The sequence below is a fragment of the Bombina bombina genome, chromosome 7 (genome assembly GCF_027579735.1).
Source record: "Bombina bombina isolate aBomBom1 chromosome 7, aBomBom1.pri, whole genome shotgun sequence".
Taxonomy (NCBI): Eukaryota; Metazoa; Chordata; class Amphibia; order Anura; family Bombinatoridae; genus Bombina; species Bombina bombina.
The window spans coordinates 519315976-519334075 of NC_069505.1; the positions used below are offsets into that span (position 1 = coordinate 519315976).

The window sequence follows — 18100 nt, forward strand, 5'->3', positions numbered from 1 at the left end:
TTTATATGTGCACATGTGCCAGTATGTATAGGGTAAGTTTATGTGCACATGTGCTTGTATGTATAGTGTAAGCATATGTGCCTGTATGTATGGTGTAAATGCATGTGCATGTCATGTGTACTGTATATCTAGTGTAAGCACATATGTGCATGTGTAACTGTATGTATAGTGTGAGCATGTGTGTGTTTATAATTTACACGCAAAAGTTGTGTAAAGAGGATATACTGTATATATTTATGTATTTAGGGAGGAAGATGTAACTAATACAGTGAATATTTATTCTGTTATATGTAATCCTGAGCATTTGTATTTGATGGTCATAATTGTTCCTCTATGTCATAGTGCCCAAAAACCTTACACCTGGAGATTTCTTCCTCAGCAGTAACACCAAGAATACGGCAAATCATTTGCTATATTTATAATTATTTTATTTACTTTTTGCACAATATTATAATACAAATACAGGAGGTTTTATTTCTTATTTCTAGATACAAAATTTGGAAACCTAAGTAAAAATTGACCGTTGAATTTACCGAACTGTAAACAAGTAAGAGATTCAGGGATGGGGAAAGCCTGATACAATGATATTTTATACAAATTCAACCACCTGTTTTTTTTTTTTTTTAAAAAGTACAATTTAGATTGGACAAAGAACCTATTGATCTTGCATTATAGGGACACTAAACCCAAAAAATTTCTTTCGTGATTCAAATAGAGCATGCAATTTTAAGCAACTTTCTAATTTACTCCTATTAATTTTTCTTTGTTCTCTTGCTATCTTTATTTGAAAAACAAGGCATCTAAGCTAAGGAGCAAGCCACATTTTTGGTTCAGAAAACCCTGGACAGCACTTGTTTATTGGTGCTGTCCAATCAGCAAGGACAACCCAGGTTGTGAACCAAAAAATTACATTCTTGCAATTCAAATAAACATAGCAAGTGAATGAAGGAAAATTAATAATAGGAGTAAATTAGAAAGTTGGGGCCCATTTTGACGCTTATCCAATCCATGAGCATTTCTGTGAAAAAACATTTGCCTGGATTCAATAAAACCTGCTCATGAGACCACTATCTGGCAGGGGGAAAAAATCACTGCAACAATGAGCACACAGCTGTGAGATACAAGTGGAAGTAAAGTCAAAATGAAATGTTCATAATTAAGACAGAGGGGTATATTTATTAAGCAGCGGATACTGCTTTTTCCGCAAGAGCCTTTCCGGTTCACCGGAAACGGGATTTAAGAAGCAGCGGTCTTAAGACTGCAAATCATCCAATCAGATACAATCAGATGATTGACACCCCCCTGCTAGTGGCCGATTGTGCAGGGGCGGCATTGCACAATCATTTCACAAGAAATGCTTGTGCAATGTTAAATGCCGACAGTATGCAAATTATGCCCGCCTAGGGTATGATAAATCTACCTCAAAGTGTGCAATTTTAAATAACTTTCCAATTTACTTCTATTATCAAACTAGCCTTGTTCTTTTTGTATCCTTTCTTTAAAAGTAAATCTTCTATTTAAAATTTAAATGCAACTATACCGATTTTCATCAATAGGTCAAAATTGAAATTTGCAAAGTAGCTGAAAGTCTGCAAGCTTCTGTAACCAAGGATACCAAGAGAACAAAGCAAATTTGATAAAAAAAAAAAGTAAATTGGAAAGTTGTTTAAATTGGTGTTCTCTATCTAAATTATGAATGTTTAATTTTGACTTTACTTTCGATTTAATTAAAAATAAAAACGAGACAACCGTGTCAGCTTTGAAATAACAAGGCATGACTACATGCTAAGATACTTCGCAGGGGCAACAGACTCTTTATGAATTACGTATTCTGAGTCAGGGTGTAGGTACAAAATCTCAGCCATGTCCCTAGAACGCCGCAGAACGCACATAGCCAGCCTGTTGTGACAGTTCTTTCCAGCGACACTACTTCACAATAATAGAACAGACGTAAATATTTTACAAACATTCACATAAACTGTTTTGCAAGAGTATTTCCTAAATGCTGCGTCTGAAATTGATCTTTTTCCTTTGTTCTAGCGGCTCTGATTTCTTCTGCATTGCGCTACTCACGCATCTATAGATGTTACAGACAGGAACCACCACTAACAAAACACTGGTGTTATAGGTGAAGTGATTCTAAATACATTTAGAACACGATCTCGCCTTTACAGTGAGACACCTCCGAGCATCTTTCAATCTAGGCCAGGGTTCTTTTAAACCTGTCTGCAGACGTCCCTAACAGGCCAGATTTTCAGGATATCGGAACTGGAACACAGGTGAAATAATCAGCTGATAAGTAACCATGGTTACTAACCTGCGCTCAACAAAGGTAATCCTGAAAATCTAGCCTGTTAGTTAGGCCTGAGGACAGGTTTCTAGCTGAACTAGATCACAGTTAATGGGGCCCATTTATCAAGTCTTCAGACTCGCCAGAAACAGCAGTTATTAAGCAGCGGTCACAAAGACCGCTGCTCCATAACCCTGTCCGTCTGCTCTGAGTAGACGGACAGGAATCGCTGGAATTCAACCCGATTGAGTACGATCGGGTTGATTGACACCCCCTGCTGGCGGCCCATTGGCTGCGAGTCTACAAGGGGGGGCGTTGCACCAGCAGCTCTTGTGAGCTGCTGGCGCAGTGCTGAATATGGAGAGCGTATTGCTCTCCGCATTCAGCGAGGTCTTGCGGACCTGAACCGCACTGTCGGAACAGATCCGCAAGACCTTTAGTAAATAGGCCTCAATGGGTGAGAGCAGGTTAGTAACCATAGTTACTGATTAGCTGATTATTTCACCTGTGCTCTAATTCAGCTATAACGAAAACCTTGCCTGTTGGGGGTATTTGAGGACCGCGGTTTATAAACACTGATCACAAACCACTGCCATGCATTGCTGAGTATATGCAAATATAGATTTGTTAAAATCAATGTTACAAATGCTTTTGCTATATAGTGCTAAGGACACATGCACATTCCTGAACCTACTTCAACAAAGGATACCAAGAGAATGAAGACAATTTGGTAGCAGAAGTGGGAAGTTGTTTAAAATTACACGCAGTATCTGAATCATAGAAGTTCAATTTTGGTTTACATGTGCCTTTAAAGGGATACTAAACCCAATTTTATTATTTAATGATTCAGATAGAGATTGCAATTTTAAGCAACTTTCTAATTTACTTCTACTATCAATTTTGAATCGTTCTCTTGCTATCTTTATTTAAAAAGTAGGAATTTAAAGCTTAGGAGCCATACCATTTTAGGTTCAGCACCATGGATAGCGCTTGCTTATTGGTGGATACAGTTAGCAAACCAATAAACATGCATAACCCAGGTTCTCAACCAAAAATAGGCCGGCTCTTAAGCTTTACATTCCTGTCTTTGAAATAAAGATAGCAAAGGAACGAACAAAAATGTATAATAGTTGTAAATTAGAAAGTTGCTTACAATTGCCTGCTCTATCTGAATCATTAAAGAAAAAATGTGGGTTTAGTGTCCCTTTAACTAATAATATTAATACATAATGAGTATAATTAACAATGTCATATAATTTTCAGTATTTTTTTTAAATATCCAAACACTTTATTACAATCATAAATGAACAGTGTGATGTCTGTATTTAAAGGGATATGATGCTCATATGCTAAATCAGCAGCATAACTGAAAAGCTGACTAGAAAATATCACATGAACATTTCTAATCTAAAAAATGAATTTATTTTACCTCAAAATGTCAGAGTAAATTATTTATCAGCTACTGTCATCTGCATGGTGGAAAAAACATAAAACAACCAAATTAGCATCATCAGTGCTGAGTTCACACTTTGCTTTGCTATGAACTCATGGGATTTCACAGAAATCTCGCAAGATTTCATTGTAAACTTCCTTAAAGGGATATTAAACAGTGCTCCTTTGGTAAAAACAAATATGTTAAATCATAGTAAACATATAAAGAGACAGATTGTGTAAATAAAACAGCAAACAACTAACTTGTTTTCTTGCAAAATGAACACTTAGAAATTCTCAGTGTAGTCACTGCACTTAGTGTAATAAGAGAGCTGATATCTTGGCAACTTAGGTTACATTCTAACTGATCTGAGCATGAGCAATTCTGACTTTGTGTCTAGTCTATTCACTTTATAGTAAACCATCTCATGTTATTCTAGAAGATGTATGATATCATGCTAAGATAAACCTTCCTGCAGAGGCCACAGCCTCCTTGTAGGGCTGTGAAAGGAAGTAATGGACATTGCACAAATGTAGTGTAAAAAAATAAATAATTAAAATGATAAATAATACATATTGCAATGATTTCAATTAGGTATAAGCCACTGCTTAGCACTTTTTTATTACAGTATAATAGACTGTTTAACATCCCTTTAAAGGGATAGTCTAGTCAAAATTAAACTTTCATGATTCAGATAGAGCATGCCAATTAAAATTATTCGAAAAAGCAAGAATTTAAGCATAGGAGCCGGCCCATTTTTGGTTCAGAACCTGCGTAGCACTTTCTGATTGGTGTATACATGTAGCTACCAATCAACAAGTGATAACCAGGTGCTGAACCAAAAATGGGCTGGCTCCTAAGCTTACATTCAAATAAATATACCAATAGAACAAAGAAAAATTGATAATAGGAGTAAATTAGAAAGTTGCTTAAAATTGCATGCTCTGTCATTAAAGTTTAATTTTGGCTAAACTATACCTTTAAGCTGAGGAGGGAAATAACATGACTGTGCCTGCACATGCCAGATGCACACTCCCTTGCCAGTCCCAGGACAAGCAACCTGATTGGATGTTTACAGTAGGATGTGGCTAATGAGGAACTTTTGATTAAACCAGGAAATTCTGAGCATGGACAAAAACTTAAACCTGTGGGGGGGGGGGGGGGGGGCGGGAATCAGAGCAAACAGTCAAGACATTCCACTCTTAGGGCTTGATGATCAAACACTCGCCAGCATGGAGAGAGATCTTGCCAAATCTGTTTACAATGTAGGTGTTTTTTCCTTCACATCCAGACCTCATCAAAGAGAGATAAACAACTCTAAAAAACATACACTTTTTAAAAGTCTTTGAGGGACCTCGCGGTACCTGACAAGGTGTAGTAGATTTAATAGGCAAATGTTTTTTTTAGTTGGACCAGTTCTCCAGTACTATAAAGAATAGTGACCGTGGTACTAAATTTTGTAATGATTTTATATTTTGAAACAGACTTTTGGAACATACATTTTTTATATTATTTTTTTTTCATGATCTCTTAACTAATTACCCTGCTCAAATTATTTTTTGTACTTAAACGTTACCTCAAATATAATTTAATTAATATTTAAATTCTAGGTTTCCTTGTTATTTGGTCATTATTTATATAAACACAAATTATAATATCAATAGATACAACTGAACTAAGAAAAATATATTAAATATAGAATACATTTGGCATTTAAGTTAAAATAATAAAAATGATAAAAAAAAGTAGTCTGTGAGGGTCATTACTAAGGGCCTTGGGAGAAAAAAAAGACTAAAAAAAAAATGGCACCTGCATTAATTTATAGTTCATTTGGGGGTAAAACAAAAAGTACCCATAAGATATCTGAGACGTCACAACAGATTTTTTTTTTCTTTTTGGCACAAATTACAAACAAAATGGGAAATTAATTCATATTTATCCTCCTGTAGATACATCAAGAAAACATACTTCCTGCCACCTCTGAAGAAGACCTCCCCAATTCCTTATGTGTAAGATTTTCTCATCGCCATCCAACCATGTCACATACCACTTACCCCCTCCTTACATTCCTATCGCTTTTCTTAATATTGCATATATATCAATCTTTATATCCTGGATCCAGTTATTTCACAGCAAAAAAAAAAATTGTTCATCCAAACTTATATTGCTTTTCTGAATAAACATAATTTTCCCTTCCCTATACAGGCCAATATCTTTTTCCCCTCTGCGTTAATTTTTTTTTTAGTAGTGGTCCTATTTAAGCCTGTTACACCTAGGTTACCCAGTAAAGTAATAATAATACAGTCCCATAATATGCTGCCATCAGCAGGTGATATTGTCATGTCTTCGGTTGGGTTTGAACTACCACTCAAGCCCCAGGACTATCAAATAAGTGATCCTGCACCCTTGCTTTTTTAATGTAGACCTGTTGAATGATTTTGCATGAAAAGTTCCACTGGCTGACTTTGGCTGATCAAGAATGTTCTGGCAGTTGATCCTGGTTTTAGTTCTTAGATGGTTGGCTTGATGATAGCTACAGCTCTATTTGAAATGTCTTGTGTAGTTCATTAGAGAAGGGGTTGGCAATTCGCTGTTGTGATTTGGACTCCAGAGCTGCCCACTGAGCTTCAAACTGGTCCACTTCCTGTGCAGTAGAAGCCAACCGTAGCTGGCTGGGATCTGGGGGCCATGTGGTACCATTGGCAGTGCCATTCTGCTTTGGCCCCAGTTGGCTAGACTGTGATGAGGTAGGGTTCTGAACATTGGTGGAATGGAGTAGACTCTGATGAGGGAATGGGTTAGATTTATTGGCCAGATTGGAAGATGGTGCCTGTGTAGCAGAACAGAAGACGTTGGCAACCATCTGGGACGGGGTGATTCCCACCACTGGAACACTTGAAGAAGTATATGGTAGGCTGCTACCCAAGGCTGGAGTATAACTAGCTACAGGTACGTAAGCAGGTTGCATGTGTGGTGCAATAAATATGCCAACAGGTGCAGGGCTGGCATCGTATGAAACTGGATATGCCTGCATTGCAGTGGGCACAGACATGGGCACTGCCACCATGTGTGGTTGTGGTTGTTGCTGCTGCTGCTGTTGTTGAGCCTTTGCAGCCTTAGCCACTTCTTCCAACCAACGTTCAGCCTCTGAAGGGGTACGACGATGTCCCATTTGAAAACCAGAGGGAGGTGGTATGGTCAATGCTGGTTCTGCCCATCCTGGTGCCCCTGTAAGAAACAGTCAGAATTATTATAAAACAATAGCTGCACGTCTGTTATACATTTATTTAGTCTGTAATATAAGCATTTCCGCATGAGCTGAACTCCATAACTAACCAAACTTGTTCCCTTTATCTTGCTATAAAATGAAATATTAGATTAGACTTTGTTCCCAACTAGATGGTGAATCACCCACTGTAATAGATTGTATCTCTATATTTGCTTAAAATATTGTTGTTCTCTTACAAAAATATAAAAAAGCTAAATAAAAAATGCCCCCTATAGTGTACCTATAATTTCCTGCTGATCTAATATTACCACAATTTATTTACTAATTTCTGGGGGTTTTTTTATGTTTTTTTAAAAGGCCTTTTGTGTTTTGTTTTTGTTTTTTATTCATTTTGTAACTATTTTTTAACCCTATGTTTTCTCTTTTTCTGCTCTATTTCTATTTTGAAAATTGTAAAATCCTAACCATCTTTTTCCCTTGATTTATTTTCCTTTCTTTTTCTTTTAGACACATTGCTGAGATGGTTTTTGGGATGTTTTTTTGGTATTTCATTTTTTTACTCGTTTTTATTTAAATTAACCACAGTTTCTCTTTTATTCTTCTTTTTTTTCTTTTGTACAATAAGGGCCAGATTACAAGTTAATTGCGCTAGAAGTAAGGTTTTTTGCACTCGTCAGGTTGCGCTCATATTATGAGTTGAAAGTAAACTGTTTTCGCTCTTGTGTGCGCATTTATGTATTCCCCCATAGAAGTCAATGGAGAAAAAAAAGTGGCAAAAAACACTCAACTCTTGCGCAAACACAATCACGTATTCTTATTTGCGCTAACCAAACATAATAATATGCATATTTCATATTCCAATGTTCTTTACATAGCAGAATATGTTCTATTTATAGATAAATACATATTTCTTCATATATCTGATAGTATTTTGGTACAACTCATATCTATGCCTATATACTATATATATATATATATATATATATATATATATATATATATACACACATACTCAGTAAATATATATATATATATATATATATATATATATATATAGAGAGAGAGAGAGAGAGAGAGAGAGAGAGAGAGAGAGAGAGAGAAAGATGATTATATAAAGGAATAGATATATACAGGAATATCTATTTATAAACATTTAGAACATATTCTGCTATGTGCAGAACATTGGAATGTGAAAATTTTTCAGTAAATACATAGTTAAAACCTTTATTAAATATGAATATTGCATAAATATGCTATTACATGTTTTCATCTACTTAACCGCAAAGCGCTCCAATGCCCTTTTTTATATATATATACATACATATGTATTTATGTGTTTTGTTTACATATATATATATATATATATATATATATATATATATATATATGTGTGTATATATATCTTTAGACATATATATGTATGTATCTCAATTTTTTTCTAACACTTGAGATTTTTTTTTTTTTTAAATAGTTTTTATTAGTGTTATTATGAGTGTAACTATACTTTGTAATGTATTTTTTATGTGTTTTGTGCAACTTTTTAGTTTTGCGAAACAGTTAACCAGAGCTCTGAAGTTGCCGCAATGATTCTAGCGTAAATTGTGATTGTACTCACACAATCGTTTTTACTTTCAACTTGTAATACGACGATGAGCGCAAACCTTTGTGATATACCCCATATCACTCGGGTGCAAACGTTTGCGCTACACTCATAGTCTAGCCCCAAGTGTGTAACATAAAGAAACACTACAAAGTACTCAGGTGAGCAGACACCTAGATACTCTCATTAAAGGGCATTTTAGATAATCCCAAAATCTGATCAGTGCCAATCCCTTTTCTGAATGTCCTTTGAATCCACATTTTAAATACCTTAAAATTATTTTCTTTCTAAAAATGCATCCGTTTCAAAACTCGTCCCTACTTGTTTTAATGTGTTTTGTTATATTGTCATTTACCACTCATTATATATTTGTGTCTACATGATTATCCCTAGAAATAAGAGAAAGGGACATTGTACACTAGATTTTTCTTTACATAAATGTTTTGTAGATGATCCATTTATATAGCCCATCTGGTAGTGTTTTTGTAACAATGTATCGTTTTGTTTATTTTGTTAATACCATTGTGCTGATTTTCAGACTCCTAACCAAGCCCCACAGTGTCAGATGGATACTGATGTCTACAGACTCCTGTTATCTCTTTTCATATGCAGGGAAGGGGGGGGGGTATCCGCTCTTCTTGTTTTCCCAGCCCCCTTCACTGGGTGTCCCAGCCTAACCTAATCAACAGGGCTAAACTGGGAGCTTCTAAGTAAGTTTTTAAAAGGTTTTATACTGGATTTTTATATCAGTATCAGTGCATATTCTTCTTTATAGGAGTGTCTATTACATGCACTTATATGCAAATTGGTGTATACTGTCCCTTTAAGGCTTCTCACCATGCACTGTTTGTGGAGGAGGGGGGATGGCAGGGACTGCAGTGGGGGTCCTTGTGCCATTGCTGTTGGTGAAACGGTCTTCAGGAGGCTTGTTGGCAAATGAGCTGTTTATCTGGTTGCAGAGATCATTAATTCCATCCGAGTCTGGAAGCGCAGAAGGATCTAAGTCGGAAACTAAGAAACATGGTAGAAAATGAAAATCTTACACCTTTGACACCAACAACGTCTAACTGTTCCTTAAATAGGCAGTCTTTAAATGGTGACGATATGACAGTTAAATGGTGAGGTTTTTTCTTCGCAAACTTTTTACATTTTTTTTTAACCCCTTAAAGGACCAGTCATCACAGTAGATTTGCATAATCAACAAATGCAAGATAACAAGACAATGCAATAGCACTTAGTCTGAACTTCAAATGAATAGAAGATTTTTTTTCTGACAATTTTAAAAGTTATGTCTATTTCCACTCCCCCTGTACCATGTGACAACCATCAGCCAACCACAAATGCATACACGTACCATGTGACAGCCAACAGCCAATCACAAATGCATACACGTACCATGTGACAGCCAACAGCCAATCACAAATGCATACACGTACCATGTGACAGTCATCAGACAATCAGAAATGCATATAAGCTTATTTTTGCACATGCTCAGTAGGAGCTGGTGACTCAAAAAGTTTAAATATAAAAAGCACTTTTTTCTAATGGAAGTAAATTGGAAAGTTGTTTAAAATTGCTGCTCTATCTGAATAATAAAAGTTTAATTTTGACTTGAGTGTCCCTTTAAGCCAATGCAATGTATATAAACATCATGCGGTACAACGATCACGGGGGGGGGGGGTCACTACACTACAGCAAATTAAAAAATAAATACGAAAATTAAAAAAAACATGTATTTTATAGGTACTGGCAGACAGCTGCCAGCACTAAAGATGGCCGCAAGCAGTGGGAGGGTTAGAGAGCTATTTGGAGGTATCAGGGAGGTGGGAGGGTTGGAGGATCTGCCAGTACCTAAGATGGTGGTGACTATTGGGGGGGTGAGGGAGGGAAGAGAGCTGTTTGGGAGGAATCAGGGGGTGAGAAGTGTCAGGTGGGTGGGTAATCTCTACACTAAAGCTACAATTAACCTTACAAGCTACCTGATTAACCCCTTCACTGCCGGGAATAATAGAAGTGTGGTGCGCAGCTGCAATTAGCGGCCTTCTAATAACCAAAAACCAACGGCAAAGCCATATATGTCTGTTATTTTGGAACAAAGGGGATCCCAGAGAAGCTTTTACAACCATTTGTGCCATGATTGCACAAGCGTTATGTAAATAATTTCAGTGAGAAACCCAAAGTTTGTGAAAAAAAAGGCTTTATTTCTGTTTAAATGGAGTGGCTGTAAAAATGCTAAAAATTCTCCGGTATTTTGGGCAAGTTCTTCTCTAAAAATTCCGGTAGTGAAGGGGTTAAAGCCTTGAAGGGACATGAAATCTAAAAATGTTTCCTTTAATTATTCAGAAAGAACACACAGTTTTAAACAACTTAACAATTTACTTCTATTATCAATTTGTCTTCATTCTCATTGATCTCCTTTGTTGAAAACCAGGGAGGTAGCTCAGGAGCGTGCTCTTATCTGCAGCACTATATGTCAGCAAATTAGCAAGAATGTTATACATTTGCAAGAACACTAAATAGCAGCATTTTCTCCTGCCATGTGCACACTACCTACCCAGGTATCTCTTCAACAAAGAATACCATGAGAATGAAGCACATTTGAAAATAGAAGGAAACTGGAAGGTTTCTTAAAGGGACATGAAACCCCAAAAATTTATTTCATGGTTCAGATAGAGAATACAATTTTAAACAACTTTCTAATTTACTTATATTATCTAATCTGCTTAATTATCTTGGTATCATTTGTTGAAGGAGCAGCAATGCACTACTGGTTTATTACTGAACACATGGGTGAGCCAATCACAATCTGTATATATATGCAGCCACCAATCAGCAGCTAGAACCTAGGTTCTCTGGTGCCCCTGAACTTTCCTAGATAAACCTTTCAGCAAAGGATAACAAGAGAAGGAAGCAAATTAAATAATAGACGTAAATTGGATTATTTTTTTTTAAATTGTAGTCTCTATCTGAATCATGAAATAAATATTTTCATGTCCCTTTAAGTGCTAAGCAATTTCCCACCTGGGTGCTAAGCTGGATTTGAGGGTTTTTTTTTTTGTTTTGTTTTTAATATATTTTTTTTTAACTTTCTAACTTATACCGTTAGAAAGGTTAGGCGATTACCTTTCCAACGGTGGGTCTTGGGGGTCTGTAACTGCTTAGATGCCTGAGATACAGGCTTCTAAGCAGCATGCCCCCATTTTCCTATACTGTCATTGCGCGTGATGTCACAGTGCGAAACGGGAATGCCTGTCACTATACAGGCCCGATCGCCGGGGTGCGAGTCAATGGGAGCCCCCAGATTGCCCTCAAGGTTGGTGAGTGCTAGCACCGACTCTGAGTCGTAGTCAGCACCTGACTGGGAAAATTTGCGACGGTTCAGAGCCGTCATTAGCACTCAAGGGGTTAAAATATGTTCTGTCTGAATCACACAAAAAAATGTTCCTTTAGCTATAAAATAAAACAAATGTGTGCAGGAATCAATCAGCTACTAACTTCCACAAGTGTAGGATATGTGCATATTATTTTTCAACAAGGGATACCAAGAGAACGAATCACATTTGAAAATAGAAGTGAATTTAAAAGGTGTCTTAAAATGACCTGGTCTATCTGAATCATGCAGGTTTACATTTTACTTTCCTATCCCTTTAATGAATTAAAAGTGCCCCTGTTTTTAAGATTATTTTTTGATACTGGGCTTAAATTCATTCAACTTTACTTAAAAAAAGATTTTGTCTGTTACAAAACAACTTCAGACATATATTCTATCAGTTACAGATGAGGTACCACAAAGTCTCATAGTACAGCCAATCAGAGGGGCCAGTGTTTCCTATCAAGAGGATAAACAATCATTACCATTAAAGGGACATGAAACCCAAAACATTTCTTTAATGATTCAAATAGAGAATTCAATTTTAAACAAAAAGTTGTATTAAAGGAAGTATATTGGATTTTTTTAATGCAATGCTTTATTTGAATAATGAAACTTTCATTTTGACTTTAGTGTCCCTTTAAAGGGGACAGGAATCCCTTTTTTTTCTTTCTTTCATGATACAGATAGAACATGTGATTTTAAGCATCTTTCCAATTTACTTCTATTAGCTAATTTGTTTTGTTTACTTATTATCCTTTGTTAAAAAGGATACCAAGATAGGCTCGGGAGCTGCTGATTGGTGGCTGCACATATATGCCTCATATTATTGGTTCCCCCAATGCATTAACTAGTTCCCAGTAGTGCATAGCTGCTTCTTCAGCAAAGGATACCAAGAGAATGAAGCAACTTAGATAATAGACGTAAATTGTAAAGTTGTTTAAAATTGTATTCTCTCTCTGAATCATGAAAGAACATTTTGGAGTTTCATGTCCCTTTAAAAGTGAAGGTAAACTTTGAATGAAAGCCCGGATTTTAAAAATACTATTAAAAACAGGGGCACTTTCATTCATCAAAGTTTAGAAAGCAGCCGTTTTGTTTATAAGCTTACCTTTGTTCTTTTCACAGCCAGAGCAGCTTCCCCCACACAGAGATTCTCTCTTCACACATCATCAATGACAAATCCAGCTTCCTCCAATCACGGCATGGCTTCAGGCAATGACTCCACTGGGGGGAAAGCCGTGATTGGAGGAAGCCGGATTAGTCATTGATGATGTGTGAAGAGAGGATCTCCAGGTGAGGGAAGCTGCTCTGGCTGTGAGAAGAACAAAGGTTAGTTTTTAAACAAAACGGCTGCTTTCTAAACTTTGATGAATGAGAGTGCCCCTGTTTTTAATAGTATTTTAAAAACCAGGCTTTCATTCATCAAAGTTTACCTTCACTTTAACACAATCATGGAAGCAAAACGTGAGATGTTGTATATCTCATTTGCCTATCTTACCCAGAGTTCTCTGGTGCATTGGCATGAATACATACAGGTTACCTGTATGCAAGCGGGGATACTTGCTAGATGCGCTAATTAGCTAGGCAATAAACATTGTAGTTCTTATTTATTTTTTTTAAATGGAGGATTTTAATTCCACACTTTTCTCTCCAGCATAACTTAAACGAATATTGATACTGCAATGTTTGCAATATGTTGCAGTACAAATTAACATTTTGTGTCCCTTTAAATGGATACTAAACCTTTTTTCTTTCACAATTCAGATAGAACATGCAATTTTAAGCAACTTTCTATTTTACTCCTATTACCCTCAATTTTTCTTTGTTCTCTTGGTATCATTATATGAAAAGGAAGAATGTAATAGGAGCCGGACCATTTTTGGATTAGCTACTGGGTAGCGCTTGATGATTGGTGGATAAATGTAGCCACCAATCAGCAAGCTCTACCCAGGTTGCTAAACCAATAATGAGCCAGCTCTTAAGCTTTACATTCCTGCTTTTTAAAATAAGGATAGCAAGAGAAAAAAGAAAAATTGATAATAGGAGTAAATTAGAAAGTTGCTTAAAATTGAATGCTCTATCTGAATTGTGAAAGAAGAAAATTGTGTTTAGCGTCCTTTTAAGTATTCTCAGCACTAACTCTCTGACTCACAATATTCATTTTGCAACGGCTCCTCACCTTGGTTTATGTCCTGGTAATTTGTTTTTCTCTGAAGGGTTGACGGAAGCTCATTTAGTCGCAATGAGAGCTGACGCTTAAATGGGGAATTTTTTTGGCTCAACGCCGGAAATCCCCGGAAGGATCCTTGTCTCACCAGCTGCTCCAGAGGGGCGTGTCTTCGCGGGATGGCGTGCTGACCTCCAGCTTCCCCTTTTTCTGAGGGAACTGAGGCACACATGGTAGGGGATTGGCTCTCTTCTTGGGTAGGTAGCACAGGGCTGGGTGCTGCGGTCACTGCTATTGCTGCAGTTGCAGACTGTGCCGAAGCGGCTTCAGCTGCAGATTAAAATAAAAATAATAATAATTTAAAATATTTGAATATTTTATATATGTCTGTATAATATGTGTATATATATAAATATATATATATATATATATATATATATATATATATATATACTGTATGTATATATATATATATATATATATATATATATATTATCATCATTTATTTGTATAGCGCCACCAAATTGCGTAAGCGCTGGTTATATATATATATATATATATATATATATACACATACACACACACACACACACACACACACACACACATATATATATATATATATATATATATATACACACACACACATATATATATACACATTTATTGTTGTGTGGTGGGAAAATAGTGCACATAAAAGACAAAACAAAGAGGTGCAAGGATTTTGGTAATCAATAATCTTTGAAACAATGTTTCTCCAACATTGGTGTGTCCGGTCCACGGCGTCATCCTTACTTGTGGGATATCTCTTCCCCAACAGGAAATGGCAAAGAGTCCCAGCAAAGCTGGCCATATAGTCCCTCCTAGGCTCCGCCCACCCCAGTCATTCTCTTTGCCGTTGCACAGGCAACATCTCCACGGAGATGGTTAAGAGTTTTTTGGTGTTTAAATGTAGTTTTTATTCTTCTATCAAGTGTTTGTTATTTTAAAATAGTGCTGGTATGTACTATTTACTCTGAAACAGAAAAGGATGAAGATTTCTGTTTGTGAGAGGAAGATGATTTTAGCAGACAGTAACTAAAATCGATTGCTGTTTCCACATAGGACTGTTGAGATGAAGTAACTTCAGTTGGGGGAAACAGTTAGCAGACTTTTCTGCTTAAGGTATGACTAGCCATATTTCTAACAAGACCATGTAATGCTGGAAGGCTGTCATTTCCCCTCATGGGGACCGGTAAGCCATTTTCTTAGTCAAACAAACAGAATAAAGGGCTTAATATGGGCTAAAAAACTAGTAGACATTTTTATGGGCTAAATCGATTGCTTTATTTGGGCATTTTATTCATATTTATGCTGACAATTTGCATTTATAAACTTGGGGAACGTTTATTAAACGGCAGGCACTATGTTAATCACCTTTTCCAGTCAGGGGGCCTTCCTATTTGTAGACTGAGCCTCATTTTCGCGCCATTACTGCGCAGTTGTTTTTTGAGAGCAGGGCATGCAGATGCATGTGTGAGGATCTGAAAATTGCTGGAAAAGCTTCTAGAAGGCGTCAATTGGTATCGTATTCCCCTCTGGGCTTGGTTGGGTCTCAGCAAAAGCTATAGCTGGGACTGTATAGGGGATAAATTTGTAAACGGCTCCGGTTCCGTTATTTTAAGGGTTAAAGCTCTGAAATTTGGTGTGCAATACTCTTAATGCTTTAAGACACTGTGGTGAAATTTTAGTAATTTTTGAACAATTCCTTCATACTTTTTCACATATTCAGTAATAAAGTGTGCACTGTTTAAAATTTAAAGAGACAGTAACGGTTTTGTTTTAAAACGTTTTTTGTGCATTGTTGACAAGTTTAAGCCTGTTTAACATGTCTGTGCCTTCGGATAAGCTATGTTCTATATGTATGAAAGCCAATGTGTCTCCCCATTTAAATTTATGTGATAATTGTGACATAGCGTCCAAACAAAGTAAGGACAGTACTGCCGCAGATAATGAAATTGCCCAAGATGATTCCTCAGATGAGGGGAGTAAACATGATACTACATCATCTCCTACTGTGTCTACACCAGTTTTGCCCACACAGGAGGCCCCTAGTACATCTAGTGCGCCAATGCTTATTACCATGCAACAATTAACGGCTGTAATGGATAACTCCATAGCAAATATTTTATCCAAAATGCCTACTTATCAGAGAAAGCGCGATTGCTCTGTTTTAAACACTGAAGAGCAGGAGGGCGCTGATGATAATTGTTCTGTCATACCCTCACACCAATCTGAAGGGGCCATGAGGGAGGTTTTGTCAGATGGGGAAATTTCAGATTCAGGAAAAATTTCTCAACAAGCTGAACCTGATGTTGTGACATTTAAATTTAAATTAGAACATCTCCGCGCACTGCTTAAGGAGGTGTTATCTACTCTGGATGATTGTGACAACTTGGTCATTCCAGAGAAATTATGCAAGATGGACAAGTTCCTAGAGGTTCCGGTGCACCCCGACGCTTTTCCTATACCCAAGCGGGTGGCGGACATAGTAAATAAGGAGTGGGAAAAGCCCGGCAAACCTTTTGTCCCCCCCCCCCCTATATTTAAGAAATTATTTCCTATGGTCGACCCCAGAAAGGACTTATGGCAGACAGTCCCTAAGGTCGAGGGGGCAGTTTCTACTCTAAACAAACGCACTACTATTCCTATCGAAGATAGTTGTGCTTTCAAAGATCCTATGGATAAAAAATTGGAGGGTTTGCTTAAAAAGATTTTTGTACAGCAAGGTTACCTTCTACAACCCATTTCGTGCATTGTTCCTGTCACTACAGCAGCGTGGTTCTGGTTCGAGGAACTAGAAAACTCGCTTAGTAGAGAGACTCCATATGAGGAGGTTATGGACAGAGTTCACGCACTTAAGTTGGCTAACTCTTTTATTTTAGATGCCGCTTTGCAATAAGCTAGATTAGCGGCGAAAAATTCAGGGTTTGCTATCGTGGCGCGCAGAGCGCTTTGGCTAAAGTCTTGGTCAGCGGATGTGTCATCCAAGACAAAATTGCTTAACATCCCTTTCAAAGGTAAAACTCTATTTGGACCAGAATTGAAAGAGATTATTTCAGACATCACTGGGGGAAAGGGCCACGCCCTTCCACAAGATAGGCCTTTCAAGGCCAAGAATAAGTCTAATTTTCGTTCCTTTCGCAATTTCAGGAACGGACCGGCCTCTAATTCTGCATCCTCTAAGCAAGAGGGTAATGCCTCACAACCCAAACCAGCCTGGAAACCGATGCAAGGCTGGAACACGGGTAAGCAGGCCAAGAAGCCTGCCGCTGCTAACAAAACAGCATGAAGGAGTAGCCCCCGATCCGGGGCCGGATCTAGTGGGGGGCAGACTCTCTCTCTTTGCTCAGGCTTGGGCAAGAGATGTTCAGGATCCCTGGGCGCTAGAAATAGTTTCTCAGGGTTATCTCCTGGAATTCAGGGAACTACCCCCAAGGGGAAGGTTCCACATGTCTCACTTATCCTCAAACCAAATAAAGAGACAGGCGTTCTTACATTGTGTAGAAGACCTGTTAAAGATGGGAGTGATACACCCAGTTCCAATAAAGGAACAAGGAATGGGATTTTATTCCAATCTGTTCGTAGTTCCCAAAAAAGAGGGAACTTTCAGACCAATTTTGGATTTGAAGATCCTAAACAAATTTCTCAGGGTACCATCGTTCAAGATGGAAACCATTCGGACGATTCTACCCACTATCCAGGAGAGTCAATTTATGACTACCGTGGATCTAAAGGATGCGTACCTACATATTCCTATCCACAAAGAACATCATCAGTTCCTAAGGTTCGCTTTTCTGGACAAGCATTACCAGTTTGTGGCCCTCCTATTCGGGTTAGCCACTGCTCCAAGGATTTTCACAAAGGTACTAGGGTCCCTTCTAGCGGTTCTAAGACCGAGGGGCATTGCAGTAGTACCTTACTTGGACGACATTCTAATACAAGCGTCGTCCCTGTCAAAAGCAAAGGC

At 37.4% G+C, this 18100-nt stretch overlaps 1 protein-coding gene across 2 annotated transcripts in view; it reads right to left on the minus strand.

Annotated features, from left to right (window-relative positions):
- Nucleotides 1-406: 406 nt before the first annotated feature.
- Nucleotides 407-18100, minus strand: part of NUMBL (NUMB like endocytic adaptor protein) — a 157542-nt gene continuing 139848 nt past the window's right edge. For both annotated transcript variants that reach the window (XM_053721779.1, XM_053721778.1), the window contains 3 exons: nt 14104-14421; nt 9389-9562; nt 407-6950 (listed from right to left, as the gene is read on the minus strand). In XM_053721779.1, coding sequence (XP_053577754.1) covers nt 6256-6950; nt 9389-9562; nt 14104-14421 — 1187 coding nt within the window. In that variant the 3' untranslated portion in view covers nt 407-6255. The remainder of the gene's footprint in view (nt 6951-9388; nt 9563-14103; nt 14422-18100) is intronic.